General features: G+C 40.0%; 1 protein-coding gene across 1 annotated transcript in view; it reads left to right on the top strand.

Annotated features, from left to right (window-relative positions):
• ACSS3 (acyl-CoA synthetase short chain family member 3) overlaps positions 1 to 21,658 on the top strand; it is a 137,867-nt gene that overhangs the window by 64,095 nt on the left and 52,114 nt on the right. Inside the window, exon 8 of the mRNA XM_067559880.1 lies at positions 11,080 to 11,231. Coding sequence (XP_067415981.1) covers positions 11,080 to 11,231 — 152 coding nt within the window. The remainder of the gene's footprint in view (positions 1 to 11,079; positions 11,232 to 21,658) is intronic.

Raw genomic sequence — 21,658 nt, 5'->3', positions numbered from 1 at the left:
GTTTTTCACTTCTGAATTTGGTACCTTTTTAATTTCATTGACTGTTTCCTTTTGTTAGGAGACAGGAGGAACAGAAGATTTTAATCTAGCTTTTCTATACAGTTCATTATTGTATATATTTTATCATATTCACTCTTATTTGTCTTCTTTCTTAGATAAATCATCCCAATCTTTTCAATCTTTCTCCATAGGAGAATATTTTTCCATGCCCTTGTCCCTTTCTGGTTTCCGATCTCTGAACTTTCAGTAATTCTGCAATATTCTTAAACATATTCTGCATGAGGGCTTCTTTTCAGCTTCTGGTTTATAGTAGTTTGAGAAATTTGATACTCCACTAGCTACTTAAAGGGAGGAGCAAGTTTGTCTCTTTTCTCTTACCCAGAGCCTATTGATGGTTATGAGTAGAAATGGTCTCTGCTACTTGAATCTTCTCCCAAGTTCCTGGCTGATGTGAGAGGTGGCTGTCTATTCTGTATTTGAGTCATTATTAGAATAATCATTTTTAAGGCCAGAAAGGACTGTTGGACCATCTAGTTTGACTTCTTGTCATTACATTTCGCACAACATCCCCTATATTAAGCCTAATAAGTTGTGTTTGGCTAAAGCATATCCTCCAGAAAGGCATCCAGTCAAATTTTGAAGACAGCAAGAGATGGGGAATCCCTCACTTTCCTTGGAAGTTTGTTGCAGTGGTTAATCATCCTCACTGTTTGTTTGTTTTTTAAATGTGTGCCTAATTTTTCATTTGAGTATATTTGGCTTCAGCTTCCAGCGATTGGTGGTTCTTGTGCCTTTTCCTGCTATATTAAAGAGCTCTCCAGTATTTGGTATTTTCTGCCCGTGAAGGTACTTATACACTGTAAGCAGGCCACCCCTCAGTTGTCTTTTTGATAACATTGAGCTCATTGTCTTCACTTTAAACCATTTTCTACAGCCCTCAAATAATTTTTCTGCATTTTCTGCACCCTTTCCAATTTTTCAACTTCTTTTAAAAAATGTGGATACCAGAACTGTATACAGTATTCTAATATCAATCTCACCAATGCTGTATACAGAGGTAAAAGCACCTCTCTGCTGCTCAGTACTCCTCTGTTCATGAATCTAGCAATTGCACTAGCTCTTTTTTCAATAGCATCGCACTGGGAGCTCATGCTGAGTTACTTGTCAATTATGATCCCTAAATCTTTTTCAGAGTCACTGTTTTGCAGGATACATGCCCCCATTTTGTAGGCATGGTCTGAATTCTGTGTTCCTAGATATATAACTTTACATGTGGCTGTATTAAAATACATTGTGTTTGAATCGTCCAAATTTGCCAAGAAATCCAGAACAGACTGTATTGCTCCATTATTATTTACCACTACACCAATCCTTGTCATATGCAAATTTTATCAGCAGTGATTTCATATTTATTTCCAGATCATTAAGGAAAAGATAGAGTAGCATCAGACCTAGCACTAATCCCTGCTGAATCTCACACAAAATACCCTAATTCAGTGATAATTTCCCATTTAAAAACTACTTTTTGAGATCTGTCAGTTAGCCATTTCTTAATCTACTTAATATGTGTTGTATTGACTTATAGTACTATATTTTTTAATTAGAGTGGCATGTAATACAAGTCAAATGCCTCCTGTGCATAGTTCCCATGCCTTCCTGCACTGCATCTCATAATATTCCTAAATATCAACAGAGATTAAATTATCACTCTGTTTGTCAGTTGCACTGCTGGCTTCTGGGTTCTGAAATTCACACACATCAGTTTAATTCTGCTTGTGCTAAAAAAAACTATGTCCAGCTGCAGAGACACTGGAGATTCTATCCACAGACTCAGGAAGAGAGCCCTGCACAATCAGTTCTTATTTGGAAGGTAGCTATTTATACACCCATAAAGCCAGAATCTTTATTTTTTAAATTAAATTTAAATTTTCCTTCTCACCAGGAAATGCTTCATGCTCACTATTGGTGAATCAAATTTTCTAGTCTTTTCCTACCTATTTTTTTTTCTAAACCAAAGAAGTAAATAAACACCCAAACCAAGTATTTTGTGGCTCACCAATTCCTAATGGTCACATTCATTATTATCCCTTTTCTGGGGCTTTGCAAGACACTTTAAAATAGCAACACATTTTTCTCACTGGCAGCTTAACCAATGTTAAATGGCGTGGCAGTTGGGCTGTTCTGTCTGTGATGATTACAGAGGTGTCCAATCAAGTTACATAATCACTTAATGAGAAGTTTTTGTGGGAATTTGGATTCTTTCACAGTATGGAGACCACTTATCTTGGTATTAGCTAGTGATTCACATTGAACTGAAAACCGAGAGCATGCAGGCCTTATTGTTCATGTCCTCTGTTTATAGTGTTCACTGGTGTAGCCAGGTTTTCAAAATGGAAAAAATGAAATATTGTGGAAGGTGAATGTATAAGGGGCTTGGGTTTGTTTTTTGTTTTTGTTTTTATTGGTTGCAAATCAGGAAGGTGTATATAGAATGCTTTTGTCAGTTTTGCACTTGAGAGAAAAGAGCACATAGTTCATCCTGTCACACAAAGAATCTGTTCCCTCTCCCTCTGTGACATCTGCTTCCTTTTGGGTATAAATACAAGGACATGTTGTACGGGGAGATTTTGAATAGATCAGTAAAAAGGCCAAGGACCACATGATAGTGTATCATACTTGTTGCTAACAGCAGCCAAAATTGATAGGCCTTTCAGCAGGCCTGTGCAGCCTTGGCATGACTAAGCTAGGAGGGGAGGGTAGCCCCTAAGTAAAAGTATACCTTCAAAGTAAGAGCACTCTTGTGTTGTGGTTGAGCCTAAGTAAAGTATAGCTTTGTAGTAAGAGCACTATTGTGTTATACTGTTTCTACCAGTCCATCTATCGACTGGACAGATGTGTCTCCATTTGACTTATTTCCTGACACCACCTCGCACAAAGTAAAGTTACCACGAGCTTTAAGTTGGCAGAACTCTGGGTAACAATGTTACAGTAAAGGGAAGTTGTGGGAAAACAGCATTTGCCCCTCAGTTGCCTTTGCTGTTTTTTCCTTCCCTGATCAACTTCTGTTTTAATCAATAAATAAATCATCCCTTGTTGTGAGTCCTGCTTGTGTCTTGCTCTTCTTCCTTTCGCCTCTATTCATTGTTCATATTTTCTATGCTTCTCGTCTGCTTTTTCCTTTTCTCTGCTTTTTTTCTTTCTGCTTGTTCCTATTTTTCTCATCCATCAGTCTGTTCTCTCTCACCTCTTTTTATATTCTGTCTTGTATTCCTTTGTATTGCGTTCCTTTTTTTCCAATAAAGATTCTCTTTTTTGTCTCATTTTCTTCCTCCCTGCCAAATGCCCTATTGCAATACTGTGCTCAGCTGTGGTGTAGAGAAAGTCAGGAGACGTGTAGGCACCTTCCCAATTCACATAGCAATGGTTTGTCTGCAGTACGGGTAGTGCTGGAGCTGGCTGTAGGCTCCACACTCAATATGCTGAATGGAAGAGTGAATACTTGACTCCATGTGGGTTTCATTTTATGCAAGGTGGGAATCGAGACATCATGAAGAGCACATTCACTGGGAGGTCTACTAAGTGAGTGCATATGTGTGAATGGGGGAAGCGTGAGAGAGTTCTGGTGTGTAGAGGTGTGGTTCTTGAGGTACACACGTGCCTTACGGCTAGGTCAGTTATGTAAGTGATTTATTGTGTGAAACACTGTCACTGATCTATGGCAAAATCTTGTCCCTTGGTTTGACAGGAATGCGTATGGCAGTGGGAGGGCTTGAGAGAGCCAGTTACATTAGATGGGAAAAATGTGTATGTAAAGGATCTAAACTTTCATGCTTCATGGCATAAATCCTCCACTAACTGCTGGGACTTAGGAAGAAACTTCCCATATGGTTAGGTTATTCCATGACGTTAGTTATTAGTATGCTAGCATCTTCATCTGAAGGACATGATTCTGGCCATTTTTGGGCCTTCCCTTGGTGGATCCTCTATAGAACTTCCAATGTGGCATTCACATCTGCAAGGAGGGTTGTGGCACGAGACCAGAAGGTTTTTCTTGATTTTAGTCAATGGCGAGGGAGGGTGTTTTGAGATCATGGTAGAGTACTCGTGTAGCATTTGCCATGATCTTTATGTACTCCCTAACTGTCTCAGCATCTTGTTGGATAAGATCAAACCCTACATGTGACTTTTTTCCTTAATAAAAATTCCATTGTTTTGTTTAGAAGAGAAGTCAGATCTATGGAACAGTAAATGCGGGGCATAGATGATGCTATGTTAGCCAGTTCCAATAATCATTAAAATGGAATTGATGTAAGGATGCTACTAACTATGTGAAGAGTGGCATTAATTTTGGTGTCCACTAAAATGGTGTGTGGGCTTCCACTCCAAACTGGGGCACAATAAAGCAGACCTAGTGTCATTGTTCAGAATCTGCAGGTATCACTTCCCCAGCATGTTCCTGCAAGCTTTTGTATAGTGTTGTTTTCCTTTTGGTTTGTTCAAAGTGGCAGTAGAAATTGCATGTGCGGTCTGGGGTTATCCCCAAGTACTACAGATTATGATTGTGCATCAATGGTAACCCATGGAAATTGATATTTAATATCTTCTTGGCGAAGATATTATTCAGATGGAAAGCCGAGACTGCTGTTTTCGAGGCATTTGGCTTTAACCGTCATGCCTTGAAATAGGTTTCTAATGTTTATGGGTCCTTTTCTAGAACCTTTTTCTGAGGTTTCAAATGAGGAAGCCTGAGTAGTCAGCAAGATGTCATATGTGTACATGAACTTGAGGGAGGATATTGGTGGGATATTGGGATACAGGTTGAAAAGTGCTGGAGCTAGAAACCTTGTGGGAGTCCATTATTCAGTCTTCGCAGGTTATTGATAGCATCATGGAGATATACCATAAATCTGAGGTTGCTCAGCATTTCTGAGATGAGCCAAATTGTACAGTGACAGAGCATGGCTATTGCAAGAGTAGAATTTCAGTAGAAGTCCTTTATGCCATACTGTATCGTATGCACGACTGAGATAGATAAACGCTGTTGCTGTTTTAAGTTGGTATTGGTAGCCATCTTCTATGTAACTGGTCAAGACAAGGACTTGGTCAAAACAGGTTATGCCTATTCTGAAGCCTGCTTGTTCTTTGGGGATCAGTTACTCCAACAAAGGCTTCACTCTGCAAAATAGAAGCTGCTGTAGTAGTTTATAGCAGTCATTAAGAAGTACTGTAGCTTCTCACATAGGTTTTCTCTTTTCACATAGATTGTCTCTTTTCCTGGTTTGAGAATGGCTATAATTTTTGCTGCTTTCCATTCTTTTGGTATTCTCCCTGAGGAGTGGATGTTGGTAAAGAGAGCACCTAGCCATTTTCTTGCTCTTGGACCTAAATGCTTCAGGAACACAAGGAATAAGCCATCAAGACTGCTGCTTTTCCAGACTTTATTTGGGCGATGACTCTATCCACCTTCTCCATTGAGTAGGGCATAGAAAATGGCTGGCATTATTTGAGGGCATTATAGAGTTTGTGCCTGGGTGCTTTTGTCAACCGGAACTTTTGAGCTAGCAATTGGTGCCAGGCTGTGGCATCTGGGCTCACCTGCAGGAGTTTTATAGGCTGTAGGTGCTGCTCCAGAAGAGTGTGAAGGAGACACCAGGCCTTTCAGATTGACTTAGACAGGTGGTCTGAGACAGGTGGTGAACACTTTGGACTAAGGCTCATGTGTGTCCCGAGGGCAGGTGGAGGCCCAGACTGAACAGTCACCAGAGGAGCAGCTACCCAGGCTAACACATCTCAGTTCTGTGTACACCACAGATGGCATTAGAAACCTTGGTTGGAGTGGGGGAGGGAAGTGAAGGTTTTGGACACCTCTGGATGTGTGGGAAGGGAGTGTTCTATTGTTTCACAGTTGCTGTTGAATTCCCTTAAGTTTCCCACCCCCCCTTTCAGCCCATTGGTCTGTACCCGTTCCCTTGCCTAATATTATTTTATATAAATGGTTTCAGAACTTCTCTGTGTGTAATTCCGTTTTGCGTCAGGAATTTCCAGGCCCAAATAAGCAAAGGGGGCAAATGCCCTACCCAGAGAGCATATGTAGTAAGCCAGCACTGTAGGACATCTGTCAGCACCTGTATCCAACACAGGATGGGAGGAGGGTTTAGCACACAATATTGCTTGTTCTGGCTGCTCCATATGACACTATCTGTGTACAGGCCTATTGTACAAATTAACTATCCTTGGTCTTACCTAAGTGGGTTGTCATGGCTGTGGAACTGTTGCTGAGAGGCTGCCTGTTCCAAGTTTTACTTGGACCAAAAACATCTCTTGAGGATCCCATTATAACAGTTTACCTCAGGACTGAACTACCTCAACAGTGACACTTTTCAACCTCTTCACAAATGACCTTTGTTGGAATTAATAATATTTGAAATTATTAATATTAATATGGTAACTCACCAAACACCAATTTAACCATAAATTCATTTATTAAATCCAAAAGCCGGATGGTACCATATGCAGTTGCTCTAAATATGCTTGAAAAGCTTAACTAATAAGTAGTTTACTACACCCAAACATTAACAAACATTCATAAGCATTTGATCAAAATACTTACAAATGTGTGAAACCTAGGGGATGCTTAGATCCATGATGGTTGGCTCCCGTGTGGTCAGGCAGGTATTAGCAATGAACCCTTTAAGAGTTAACTTTTTATACCCTTTACAAACAAGTTATGTATTGCCAGTTACTGACTTTAGCTAAAAAAACAAATTGAGATGGTTCATCCTTATTTTCAGTCTTAATCCAGGTAAGATTTACAACCTCCTTTCTTCCCAGGTCCTTCCCTCCCCTCCTTTATGCTATTCAACAGTTTACCCATTATATCTGGGTTCACAAAGAACAGTGGTTCTCAACCTATTTACCATGGTGGGCCGCATCCAATACTACTTGTAAGGCCCTGAGGATATCTCATGGGCCGCAGCTGTGTGCTGATTGGGCCACACGTTGAAAAGCACTGACATAGGAGATAACACAGGTATGTGGGGTGGAAAGGTCCGTGTTGGCTCATTTTAAGACAGATTCTTTTTGTTTGATTTAAAACCATCTGCAGTCAACACTATCAGCTAGAGGCCTTCTTCTTAGAAACTTCCCCTTATCTCCGTAGTAGAGCCCTGCAAATCTGCAGATATCCGCTTTATATCTGCTTCCATTTTTGCAGATCGTGGATTGGATGTGGTTACAAAGTTTGTATCCACATAAGGCTCTACTCATTAGTTAGGGAGAACTTCTGGTTCAAATACTATTTAATTCCTTTTGGCCTTATAACTCATTGATTTTAAGGCCTTCCTTCTAATTGCTAGTCATGGCCTTTCTTTACAACACAAATATATTTCCTTAACCAATAAGCTAACTTTAATTCTTTAATTTTATACTTATCCTACAACCTTCCTAATGCCACTGCCAGTTGTTTTAACTACAAAGGTGTCATCTGCTTGGCAGTACAGGACCAAGATTTCAGTCACTTAGAAATTCTGTATGAAAGAGATGACTCACTATTGTAAAAAATGGAGACATAAATCTACTACTAAAAGAAAAGACAGTTTCTAGCTGCTTCCATATATATCAGATAAAAACCAACAAACAGCTTAACATCTTTCTGAGTGGACACAGGTTAGACCACGATTAAATCTGTGTATCTAGGTGTTACACTGGACCGTACCTTGACCTTTCAAGAAACACCTTATTAAGACCACACTGTTAGTTGCATTTGGGGAGGCAAAGTGCAGACATTACGAAACTCTGGGCTTGTCTTGTGCTATTGTGTAGTAGAATGTTGCTCCCTGGTGTGGCTCAGCTCTTCTCACACGGGATTGGTGAACACTCGGTTAAACAAAACCATAAGTTTAATAACGGATACCATGAAACTGATCAACTTATCCTGGTTGCTGGTTGTGTCTAGCCTCAATCCTCTTGACATCTGGCAACAAGTTGTTTTGCAGAATACGTTTCGTAAGATGCAAGGCATGCCACATCTATTCTTGTTTAAAGATGTGTTTAGTCTACCAAGCCACAGCTCAAGGCACCCTGTTTGGACAATTCCCCTAAGGAACCTTGATATCATCTCTGGGTGGCATATTAGGTGACAGGCACTGGCTATGTTTGAAGCTTGTTCTTATCTCATGACAGATCCAACAGTCCAGCCCCCTGGTTTTGACCTTCCATGCCATCTTTTGGTAAAACTCAGTCACTTCAGCCGTAGAGTGATCAGATGTACTGCTAATGACTGTAAGTGGGATGTTTGTGACTCCCCCTTTTCTTCTGTGGCCAGTTGTAGGTCATATTTTGTAGGGTGCATCCATTAATAAGGGCTGCTTGGACTTCCCTCATAAAATTGCATAATGCTCTTCAGTCAGCTATTGAATGGTTAAGACACTTAGACTAACACAATTGACTTGATCATCTAGATAGATGCCATCGCAATTTATACATCTATATGTCATGCACTGCAAATTCATCATTTATACCAGATGGTGGAGATTTTAATTTCTCCTGTGCATTTGTTCAAGTGGTGTAGTGCAGCAATATGGTGACATTTGCAACAATGAAACGCTTGCTCTGCACTTGTGGCTTCTTGTTGAATGCTTATGAAAGTGGCATTTTTTATATGAAAGCTGTATGTATCTCCTAACTTGGCTATAAGCTCTTTGTGATACAGAAAGTTCATCTTCAAAATGTGACCTTTCTAGTGAAAAGGCCATGGCAATAGTTGTAGAGCTTTACCTAAAAGTCGCTATCTGTTTTTACTTAATCTCTTCATCATTTAAAATAGTCAGGTATGGTGACCTTCACTCACTGCAGCAATTATGAACAATAAGATTTTTATTAGATGATTCTGTGGCAGCTGCTTTCCTTATTTACAGTGCTGTAGAAAATGATTGGTGCTTTTTATCCCTAGCCATAGTGGGCAATCTGTCACATCTGGTTACTGTTGTTTACTATTTCCCTGGCGTGTTTTGAGATATGTAAAGTCAGTGCTTAGTAAAAAGCTGCTATTGTAGCACACCAAAATACAAAGGGCCAGATCCTTGGCCCCTCTCCAGCTTTTTTGTGCTGCTAAGGGATATGAAGGGGCCAGAAAGCCAGCATGAGCAGCCAACTGGGGATTTTTGCAAGGTGAGGGGAATCTTGGGTAGCAAAGAGCTGGCGTAATTGAATTCTAAGGGCTGGTTCACACTGACTGCGCAATTCAGCGGCAGTCGATGGGAGTTACGCAAACTACTCTGTGTAGTTTGTGTAACTAATGTCGACTGTTCAGCTTCCCTTCTGCGCGCTGTTCATGCTGCGCTGAACCTTCCTGTCGACTCAGCGCTATGCTACTTGAGGGGGTGGACTTACTCAGTCGACTTACTGATCGATTGAGTGGGTCTCACTTGGCTGCTCAATCGATCCTGAAAGATCGATTGGGCGGTGGCGATTTTGCTGCCATCGGTGTAAATGTAGCCTAAGTTAGCACTGTGACAATCCATGTCCAGACATGCCAACAGGAGAACAGAAAGTTTGAATCGTCAAAATGAGCAATTAGACCAGCTGGTTGCATACTGTATTGTTGTACTATAAGAGTGAATTGAGTAGAATCATTTATGAAAGCTTGTGATGTTCTGGACTTGATGGTCATTATGAGATATGTTTACACACTGTTTATGAATCTAGGTTTTTGTGTATGCAGAAAAATGTGCTCCTTATCTGCACTACAGTTTCAGTATCACCTCATAACAGGGCAGAGGAACAGCCAGGAGGGGAGAGGTGCTCCCCCCCAAGCCAGTTCTTTACCCAAAACCATCTTCAAGCGCCCATCAATTGTCCAGCCCAGGAAACAACAGTGGTGGACCATTAAAGTTAATGGAAAGACATTGAGACAACTAGGTATTTTTCCACTTTGGATAGCTGTAGTGACTGAAGGAAAAAAAGATCTGCCAACCCTTTTAAAATGCAAGAGATTTGAAGTGAAATCCATCTAGAACTTGAGGTACAGTCTCGAAGGCAGGAGGCTGTGTCTGAACACTGGATTCCACCCAATGGCTAGGGACATGCTGGGAAATTGTTCAAAGGGAATAGATAACTAGAAAAGTGATTTTTATCTAATACAGAAGTGCAAAGCCTGAAGTTGTCTTTGTTTATTTTCTGTGTAATTTGTGTATGTTTGCTTTCCCTTACTATTTCGCCGTTAAATCTGTGGGTTTTCTATTAAACAAACCTTTTTGTTTATTTTTATCCCTCATGGGTCTCTGTTGTGCAAACTGTGGTGGAGTATGAGTGCCACAGTGAACTGGTACCTGGGGGGCTGGTTTCATGCCTTCGGGGTGACAAACCAGAGGGGAAACAGTCCAAGTGTCTGGTACTTCAGAACTTGGAGAGGAAGGTTTAAGGAGAGTTGGGACTGGAAGGGCTGTTGGTGTCACCCTGCAAGGGGTAAGTAGGCTGATGGAGGTCAGGGATTGAGCCACAGCCAGACAGCATTAAGACACCCCAAAGTTACATGGTAGGCAGTGGCGCAGAACTCCTTAGTGCTCTGGATGATCCCCGAAACATCACAATCACCTTCTGTGCCTTTGCACTGATGATGTAACTGGGAGAAGGGGAATGTGGCTGGAGTGCTGCTGTGCTCCAGGGACACCTGGGTACTGAGCCCCCCCCTTTAGGACTCTGAAGCTACTTTACACTGTTCCAGGACCACGGTTGGTGTAGAATTTACTCCCTCCAGTGTAGAAAGAGCTCCTTTATGGCTCTCCTGTCAGCACACCTCCCTCGCCCAAATTTCCCTAGCTGCAACTAGCACTTATTGGACACAGTTGGAGATTGAGCTCAAAGCCTTTTAAATTTACTGTGAAACATGACTCCAGGTTGTGATATTAATGATATAGCAAATGAATGATCTCATTGTATATTGACAAAGGTATCTTGAAAGTGTTTTTGAAATGCAGTTGTTGATGTGTTGATTGCTATTGTTATGCGTTTAAGTCATGAGCTGTCAAGGAATTATGAAATATTTTTATCCTGTGACATTTTAAATTAATCTCTTCATAGGGGAAGCCTGTGGGAACGCCAGATGCTGGTGCTTATTTCCGTGTGTTAGCAGAGCATGGAGTGGCTGCCTTTTTTACTGCACCAACTGCAATTAGAGCAATTCGTCAGCAGGATCCTGAGGCAGACTTGGGAAAGCAGTACTCTTTGACAAGGTGAACTAAGGATACATTGGAAATTGTTTGTTATAGAAATAGACTTGATAGACTGCGGAGAGTATAACGTCTAGAGCTTTAGACACGTGAGTAGAAGGACATAAATATATAAAATACCAACCATGTTTTATTTATATACATGTAAATGTAATATAGAGCATGTGTGTAATATATATATATATATTACACAAAAACTACATTAAAAGGATATGAAGGTTGCAAAGTCAGGCACCCTAAGGATAAGAAATGCCTCAATGAAGGTTGCCTGTACAGCCTCCTGGTCTTTAATTACGTCATCACATGCTTTTTTTTCCCACAGCATAGCATGGACAGCATTCACTTAATGAGCAGCTATTCAATGTGTTATTTTGTCCTTGTGCTCATTGTGTTTGTCCTAGCCTTTATTTACTGCACACTAGTCAAAGCCTGCTCTGAAAACAGAATTATTAATTTCCCCATGGGCTTTTCAATATAGTGTTTGTGATGCATGCAGATACTAATTATCTTCACATGACCCCTGTGCAGTCAGGAGGTGATACTATTCCCATTTTACAGATGGGGAGTTGAGATGCAGAGAGATTAAAGTAAAAAGTTTACACTAATTTTGGGTGCCCAGTTTGAACAACCTGAAATCTGATTTTTTTCTGAGTTCTTATGTTCAAAGTGTACTTCCTACTGACTTTAATTGCAGCTGTGAGTGCTCAGCACTTCTGCAAATTGAAGTCTCAAATTGGGCTCCCAGAAATTGAGGAATACGTGGTTATGACCAACTGTGAAAATTTTGGTTTAAGTGACTTGTCTAACACCATATAGGAACTCTGTGGCAGAGGCAGGGATAGAATCCAGTTCTCCAGAGCATCATTAACCATGAGACTCTCCTTTCTCTTCCTGCAATCCCTGCCTCATCACTTATATGTCACCTTCCAACTTCTGTAACCAATGAAGCAGGTGTGCTGCAGACAGGTTTCCTTTACTACACAGCCTTAATTCATCCCCAGATCACTTATCCATTTTGTACACTGAATGAGACAGGGGTCCTATGAAAAAAAATAGTATGTGATCATGTAATTAAAGGGTGTATCATAATGCATGTGCACAAGAGGGCAAATTAAGGTTGCATAAACAACCTTAGTTCTGGTATTTCCTAACTGTCCCAGTCCTGTCTCTTCCTCACTCTTGGCTCTTTGCCCCAGTCCCATATCCTTGCTGTTCCAGTCTCAGGCTTCTGATCCCAGTCTTTGCTCAGCCAGTCCCAGTCTTCCCCTCTGGACTCCTGTTTGAGTCCCAGTTTGCTTCAGTCTCAGAATTCCATTACCTCTACCAAGTCCAGTCTCCTCGCTCAGCCAGGCCTCGCTCACCCCCCTCCCAGCTACTCATCCTATACCTCTCTCTCTCTCCCCCCGTCTCCTCCTCGACTGGCTCCCAATCTCCCTCCCAAAACTGCTCCTACAGTCTCCTCAGTTCTCTCTATGCACCCCAGTTCCTTGTCAGATTTCTCTTCTGTCCCCACTCGTTCCTAGGCCCAGTCTCCTTGTCTGGCTACTTGCAATCTCCCCTGTCCTCCAACTCCTCATGGGATCTGTGTCCCCAGTCCCAGTGTCCTTGCCCAAGAAGTTCCAGCCTCACTGCTCAGCCAGTCCCAGCCTACCTTCCTTTGTCTCCACTCTACCCAGTCCCATTCTACCCCCTTACAACTCTCATGGTCTGACTAGACTTTGTTTCAAATCTGCTCCATTCCTTCTCCCTGGCCCAGCTTTTGTCCCTTCAGCATTTTAATTAGGGGGCTTCCTCCTCCACTCTGCCTGGGTGCCAGCAGGTGGATCATTGAGAACGTGTGAGAGACAGGCTCCCTGCTCTCAGTTCCAGTGGCTGGCCCCACCCTGGCCTGGAACAGCTGAGAGTTACAATTACAGGGAAAATCTGGTCTGCCCCTGTGGTCTTTGACTGGAGCATTCTTCTCAATCTGTGAGGATGGCAAAAGGCACGTCCCTCATAAAAAGGCCACCCCCTGCCAAATTTCAAGTCCCTGCTGCATGGGGGTACTAGAGTTTTCCAAAGAAAAGGTTGCCAGAATTTTTTAACATGAAGAAACAATGTATTTTTCTCTAGCCTTGTTCTTGAAAATGGCTGAATTGTTTTGCCTTCAGATAAATCAGATAAAAATCTATCTGAGGCAGGCTGCTGGCATGGAAAATGTCAACTGAATTAGTGACATTTTGATAAATTTTAAGCACCTAAAAACAGTGTCTTTTAATGAGAAGTATTGGACAACTTTAATAGGCAGTGCAACCTGTCCAGCCTATAATATATGTATAATTTATTTTTAGCTAAGAGATATTTAAGTGTTTTTGTTTAAAGTGCACTTAAACAGTCAAATATGACTGTAAAATGGTATCTGGATGTTTCCTATCTGTGATATATGTCAGTGACTTGTGCATCAAATTTGGTCAGTTTACAAATAGAGAAAAAGCCTTTAAGTGCCAGTCCTAAAAACTCCCCATGGGATGAAATAGTCAAGCTGTTCTTTCTGGCTCTGACATCGTAAATAAAGGTTGTGCAGCTGGAACCTAGCTAACAGTTTTGTTAATGATGTGTGATCAAGAGCAGAATCTTTAAATATGCACGAGTCCTTTAGGAAGAGACTCCAATGCTGCCAACACCGAGCTGTACATCTCCTTCTCCGCAGCAGATATGGTTCATGCCATTCACAGATGTCACAATGCCTTCAAGAGATGAGCATCTGGATTTAAAAAAAAAAAGATCTGTCTCAGTTGGAAGGGGAGAGAGGGAAAACACTTGGAGCTAGTCAAGGAACTATCTTTCAATGTCAGTCAAATAATCAATGTCAGTCAGGTTTATTGCTGTAATCTAATAATAATATAGTTCAGGAAAAGGGTTCTATAGAATACCAATTTCCAGGAAACCATCTTGTGCAGTCATGATACATTCACTTTATGCAGAAGGTATACTCCCAATGTCACAAATTTCAATTGGTAGTATTTTTAGGATGATTTTACAAGTTACACATTTTTTGTATGTGACTAAAATTCAACCCATCAGTTTGTCCCAGTTCCTTAACTTGTTGTGCTATTCCTTTTCTTATCTGTTTTCTGAATACTAGCATTCCAGGTATTGGTCTGTACCTTCTAGGTTTGTACCATGGTAGACCAATCATGTATCTTGTCCTCTTCCTTTGGGATATTCCAGTACTAGCCTGTGAGAATAACTCCCTATCTGTTCCTATGGTAAAATACTAATATGTCCTGATCCTGACACCTTTCCTATATACTTAAACTAAAGGTTACTTCAACTAATGCAAGATGTTATGTGCTATTTAGCATAGGATTATAGAAAAGGTGTAACTCAATTTAGGCTATATAACTATATTAATATTTGTACTAAATATATACAGATATATATGCTAGCCAGCATATATTTGTCACCGATGAGGTTTAGGGGTACTCCTCTGGCCTGTGAATAGATGCAGCTGAACAGCAGGTTAATTACAGGGCTATTGGACCATAGAGTGATCTATTTTAAACATAACTTCAAGGAACACACAATGAAATTTAATTTTATCTGCATAGAGCTGAATTTATTGTGGTTTTATGCAGGGGAAGATCTACCCTGACAACTTGGGGTATGAGACATGGAGCTGAGCACGGTTCCTGTGTCAGACTGTGTGCATGGAATATTACCCACATGTAACAGAGGTGTTAGGCATTATTTACCTTAGAAGGGAGACAAATAAGAGGGATCATGATAGAAATATATAAAATTCTTGTGTTATGAGATAGGAAGAACAGAAGTTACTGATCTGGATTTTAAAAAGTGGGAAGTACAGAGTAATAAAAGCAAATACTCTTCCAAACACCACGTAATTAGAATGTGTAACTCACTGCTTGAGGAAGTCATTGAGGCCAAGAAGTTAACAAGATTCAAATATAATGGACAACTGCTCTGATCCAGTATAGCAGTTCCTATGTTTCTATGTGCTACTAGATCTCTGCAGTTGTAGATCACATAGCTCTGCTCCCATTAAAACCTTTTGAACCAATTTATAAGGGTCTTTGTAATGTAATAGCTGAACTGTTCAGCTGCTTCCCTCTGGCCCTTCCCTATAGAACCCTGCCATGGGTTTTAAGGGGTGTGGAAGATTTTGCATGGATCCTCTGCACCAAGGGAAAATTCACCCAGAGAGAAGAAAACAAACCACCACCGGTAAAGTGGTAAACAAACCACCACCAGTAAAAGCAGCAAAATGGATAATAACCAAAGTATCCAAACCTATAATTTAATGCTTTGTTTTTTACATGTTTAAATTTACCTGTCCATAGTCCATAGGTGCAGTTAGAAAGAATTAATAAAAACTCCATAATACAACCGCAAACTTATGTTAGTAAATGCAAACAAAATCCCCAGAAAAAAGTTAGGAGGAAAGGCTGAGGTCTTGCTAGGGGCACCGCTCACCCTTGTCAGGTAAAACTGGAGTACGAATTCTGAAGTTGATGGCTTTCCATTGAAAATACTCTGTCCTGCGTTACACCCTAAATGATGAAATTTAAGGTACTATCAACTCAAGCACCAAGGCTTTCTGGAAATGGTGTGAATAGAGAGGTGTGTTTTCTTTTGTACTCAGGAACAATGCCAAAAATTTACATGCTGTAACTGTCTTCCAAGATTGGATCCTAAATGCAGTAAGCGCCTGATCAAAAGCTTGTGTAGCTCAATCTTTCTTCAGTGGCGTTTTGGATTCCAGCCCTAAAAGCTTAATTACATTAATTAAAACGTCAGGAATCCAGGTTTCAATTACAACAGCTTAGGGCATGTACACTTAATACAGAGATCACAAGATTTCTTGCACATAAGTTCAAGGAGCAGGACTGTAATAATAAATGCATTGACATATTGTAACAATTAAGTTTTCACTGGGATTTACAATATAAAATTGTTCATACAAGGACTTTTTTCATATGTATAAATATATAGTGTTGTGCCTCAGTTACACACCTCTCCTTTGATTTCCTGTTCAATAGGAGAAATTAATTAATTCCATATTTCTTTTGCTTACTAGTCTATGGTAACTACTCTAGGGTTTGCATAGGTACCTTCCCTCTTTGGTTTGCTGAAGTTGAATAACTTTCCTCCCCACAATATTGGATCTGCCTGCTAGAGAGGAACTTAGTGGTTAGAGCTGAGAATAAGGAGAGATCTGGTTTTTATTCTTGGCTCTGTTGGGGAATTGCTGTCTAACTTTAGGCAATATGCGATTTTGTTGTAGCTGTGTTGGTCCCAGGATATGAGAGAGACATGGTGGGTGAGGTAATATCTTTTATTGGATCAACTTTTGTTTATGAGAGAGACAAGCTTTCAAGCTACACAGAGCTCTTCTTCAGGTCTGGGAAAGGTACTGAGAGTGTCACAGCTAAATCCAAGATAGAATATGTGCTAACAATTTATGTTAAACTATCTGTTCGATCTTGTATTTAACTGTGACACTCTCAGTACCTTTCCCACACTGAAGAAGAGCTCTGTGGAGCTCGAACGCTTGTCTCTCTCACCAACAAAAGTTGGCCCAATAAAAGATACTACCTCATCCACCTTGTTTCTCTAATTTTAGTTAAGTCTTATAAAATTTTTCTCTCTGCATTTATGTCCCCATCTTTAAAATGGGGATGCTTATTTATTTCATAGGGATTTTGTGACACTTAGAGCTTGTCATCAGTGCATTGTTAGCTCAAGCTATAACGTACCCCTAACCAGACTTCCATCCACACATACATCTCCAGCTCAAGCTAAGTGGTGTTCTAAGCTCAAGCTAGCTGGCCCATTCATGGTAGGGGGCAAAATGTTGGACAGGAATCATTGCGACTCCAGTTATGCAGCAATTAGAGTTATAACAAATTATCAGCTGCTACCTGAATCACTGTACTGCTAATCAAATCACTCTGTTTTAGTCTGAGTGTTGTTTTACAATGTGGTCACTCTAATTCAGTGGTTTTCAACCTTTTTTCATTTGCGGACCCCTAAAAATTTTTGAATGGAGGTGCGGACCCCTTTGGAAATCTTAGATATAGTCTAAAAATATATTTATATTTATATACACCACAGGTTGAAAACCACTGCTTTAATTCTAGGTGAGCTAGCTCAGGTGGAAAAGCCCTTAGTTTAAAAATGTTTTTACAGTATAACCATGAGATGTATTTTATTTCATTATAAAATGCCAAGGTACATGGATGAAGTGAGACAGAATAAACACTGACTGAACTTCTCAGATTTGAATTTAAGTGATAAATTTAGGTATCCATGCTTAGGCTTCAGAGGTGCTGTGTCTCTGCACCTCTCCTTAGCCTTTGGGTACCTAAATGTAAAGTTAGGTGCCTAACTATAGGTTTCAAAGTTGAAAACATTTGATCTGTTTCTAGTCTAAACTGTTCATGATATCTTGTATTGCCTGCCTCTTTTAAACAACTTTTTTAACTTCCTCTTTTGTCCTCCTCTATTTGCCAGCTTCATCTTGTTACAGATTGCTTTGTTCATGGCAGCAAAAGTATATATATAAATTGGATCTAACTCTGATCCTTGTGGTACATGTAGTCATCAATCTCCATCTTGAACTGCTACGTAGAGTACTCTCTCTCGCTTTGTTATCCAGAGCCAAGTCATTGTTAGTTCAAATAGGTGGACACTGACACCCTAATTTATTGACCCTTAATTGATAATCAGTGGTCTCTTTAAAATTTGCTCTAGCTATTTTTGTTTTTTGTTTATTTTCTCCCACCCTATTAACTTTTGGCTACTGCTAGAAAATTGCCTAACATGTAGAATTGCACTGTGAATGGCGCCAAAGGTTTTGCCTATACTAGCACTTTTGTTGGTAAAACTTTAGTCGGTCAGGGGGATGAAAACAACACACCCCTGAACGACATAAATTTCACTGAAAACAGCGCTGGTGTGGACAGCGCTATGTCGACAGGAGACTCACTCCTGCTGATATAGTTACCTCCACTATAGTTGGGGGTGGTTTAATTATGCCGGCGGGAGAGCTCTTTCTCATTGAGCGGCTACATGGGAGACCTTACTGCGGCACAGCTGCAGTGATAGAGCTATGCTGCTGTAAGGTCTGTAGTGTAGACATAACCAAAGCCAAGGATCCCTGGAGAGGAATTCACAGTTACAGCCCATAGTATTAATAGTATTAAGATTAATTGTTTTAGTTAATACAGCTTTGGTTATTCTTTGGAGTCTTGCCTCCTGAGATGTTTCCTTTTGCAAACAATTAGATTGCTCCACTGAACTGTAGTAAAAAAATATTATTGAAGAATAACATCTCATTTGAGGAGCTCAGTTTAACTTGTGAAGGAATTAAGTTTTTATTATCAATCTATTGGGATGGAACATTGCTGTAAGCTTCCTCACAGCAGGATCCCTGCTAATGCTGCAGAGAAAGGAATACTACTATGAGTCATCTCAACCTCTTTGTTTCTCTCTTGGGTTATCGTTGACAATAATGGAAATGTTGCCACACATACATTTTGTCCAATCAGTTACAGTGAAACTCACTGAACTATGACTAATAAATAATTATTATGCCAAACAAACTTAGTGCTCATTAATTTATATAATTATCTCCTAATTTTTTGTAAGGGAAATGTCTATGAAAATAGTATAGTTGTTTGACACAAAATTGTGTTCTTCAAACATGAAGCATAATGTCCAAGTGACTTTAGGTCATACATGATGATGAACATCACACACTCTCTCTTGCTCACTCCCTCAAAGAAACGCAACCAAAACAAACAAACAAAAACAAAATTTTCAGGAGAAATACAGAACCTGGAATGCATGTTCACCAAATTAATAAAAGATAAACAACTTTAAAATATTTTGTATGTATTTGTAATGTTTATGGGCCTAGTCTTGCGCACATGTACATGTGTAACTTTATTCACACAAGTATCCCATTGAGGTCAATGCGGCTACTTGTGTAAGTACAGTCAGTTATTTATCTTTTATGTAACTGTCATTGGACCCACATTCAAAGTTTTGTGTTGGTCCTCAAAAAGGGTTTCTTATAATTTTTTCCTGGGGGTGGATGGAATGTGTGGTAGTGGATTATTCTTGTCTGAATTACCATACTTTTATATTGAGATCTTTGGCTTATTGATGCGATAATCCTCCTAAATGTCTCTGGACAGATATGGAGTATAAAAACAGGCCCATGAAAAGTGGTGTGTAAATTATTCACAAGAAAATAAGAAATGCATATGACATAATATAATAATGGGACTACTCCCATGAATAAACTTACTGTGTAAGAGCTTTCATAAGGCCTTTAGTCTGCTAATATATTCTAAGTTCTAGATCCTAAATAGTATTTTGTGTTGTAGGGACCTACTTAAAAAGCACTTCAGTTCACCTTCAAGACCTTGCCATCCTGAAGGGGGTGTGAAATGAAGTTGTTGTGCTTCATGAGGGATGTCAAGTTGTGACAAAACATATGATAAAACATGATGTTAAAAGACTGTGTGGGTTTAATACATGGTCATATAGAACTATTTGATTTAATAATAATAATTAATAATGCAAATAGCACCTGTTGCTAGTGCCAAAAGGTGCATCTGTTTCTGCTGCAGTTGGCTAGAGAACATCCCTCCAGATGAACGGAATTCTAACACATGCTGTGATGTCAAGTACATATGGTGTCAACTGACTGTTTAATGTGCATGCAGCATATTGTTCAGCAAAAAAGTGGCTATAAGTGTGTTACCTTATTTTACTATTTGAAAATCTAAATGATCTGTAAACTCTTAGAATATGGAATCGTGAACAGGGTTTCAAATGCTTTATGTATCTTCTTCATTGTTGTTTGCCTCTGAAATTTACAGGTTGCTTTTAGGCTGATCTCTCTCTCCCCCTCTGTCTCAGAATTTACACATTTTAAAAGCATTATTTTTATTTCATATATGACTTAGAAGTTCTGGTTTAAGATTTTTTATGTACATTGGTTGTACTTATGGGAAAGGGTTCAGCTTCAGTAGTTGCTAGAAATTTCATTTTCAAATGACTGGTTCAATTAAGGTTAGAACACTATTGAAAATCGACCTTGTAATGGAACACTGTTTACAGCTTTAACTATAGAGAGTACAGGTCTTTTCTCTTCAGGCTTACTTTGACAGTGTCTTTCCATCTTATACTCAGTCTTACATTCTCACTGTTCTCTTCCTCCCATTCTTCCTTTGCTTGTCATTCTTATCACATGTCCCGCTCCCCTCAAATGTGCCAGCCTATCTGTCACTGCTAGACCCAAGTTAATCTTGCTTCTACTCTCTTCGTGCACACTCTGTCTACTCTCTGCTTGCTAGCAATTCTCCTCAGTATATTATTTTCTACTACTACCTATGTCTTCTTTTCTTCCATCTCTGTAAGACCCACCATTTCCGAACCATACTGCAGGTGGGAAAAACAAGCAGCATACGCTACTCCTTTCAGTGTGTTGCTTAGTTGCCCATCCCACAGTACTTCTGTCACCTTTTTCACTGCCGCCTCTGCACATTGGGTTCTTGTTTTCACTTCTCCAGTTCTTTCTCCAAAGGCACTAAGTATATTTCCCAAGTACACAAATTCTTTCTTCTGATTCAGCTTTTTTTCTGAAACTTCAGTCAACAGCTCTTCTTCCACCTTCCCTACTTGCATAACTTCAGTGTTTTTTGTGTTTACCTTCAAATACAGATGCCTACTCTGATACCATATTTACAAATTCCTCTTTGCTATCAGCCAAAAGGTCCAGCATACACTAGCTTTCTCTGTGGCTCCACAGTCTTGGTTCTTCTACTAATTAACACCATAATTAGGATGAAGAGAAGTGGACTCAGCCTTCTGTCCCACATCACTTCAGAACCTGCTGAAATTCCATGTATTATCATAGAATCATCACTGGAAGGGACATCGGAGCTCATCTAATTCAGTCCCCTACACTCAAGGCAGGGCTAAGTATTATCTGGACTATCCCTGACAGGTGTTTGTCTAACCTGCTCTTAAAAATCTCCAATCATGGAGATTCTACAACCTCCATAGGCAATTTTATTCCAGTGCTTAACTACCCTGAGAGGAAGTTTTTCATAATGTCCAACCTAAACCACCCTTGCTGCAAATTAAGACCATTGTTTTTTGTCCTATCCTCAGAAGCTAAGGAGAACAATTTTTCTCCCTCCTCCTTGTAACAACCCTTTTATGCACTTGAGAACAGTTACTATGTCCCCTCTCATTCTTCTCTTCTCTAGACTAAACAAACCCAGTTTTATCAATGTTTCCTCATAGGTCATGTTTTCTAGACCTTTAATCAGTTTTATTGCTCTTCTCTGGACTTTCTCCAATTTGTCCACATCTTTCCTGAAATGTGGAGCCCGGACCTGACACGATACTCC

This window comes from Emydura macquarii, unplaced genomic scaffold, assembly GCF_026122565.2.
Source record: "Emydura macquarii macquarii isolate MOO-44397 ecotype Brisbane River unplaced genomic scaffold, CSIRO-AGI_Emac_v2 contig_2205, whole genome shotgun sequence".
NCBI classification, from domain to species: Eukaryota; Metazoa; Chordata; order Testudines; family Chelidae; genus Emydura; species Emydura macquarii.
Note: the sequence above shows the minus strand (reverse complement) of the source record. Positions and strands in the feature narration are given on the sequence as shown.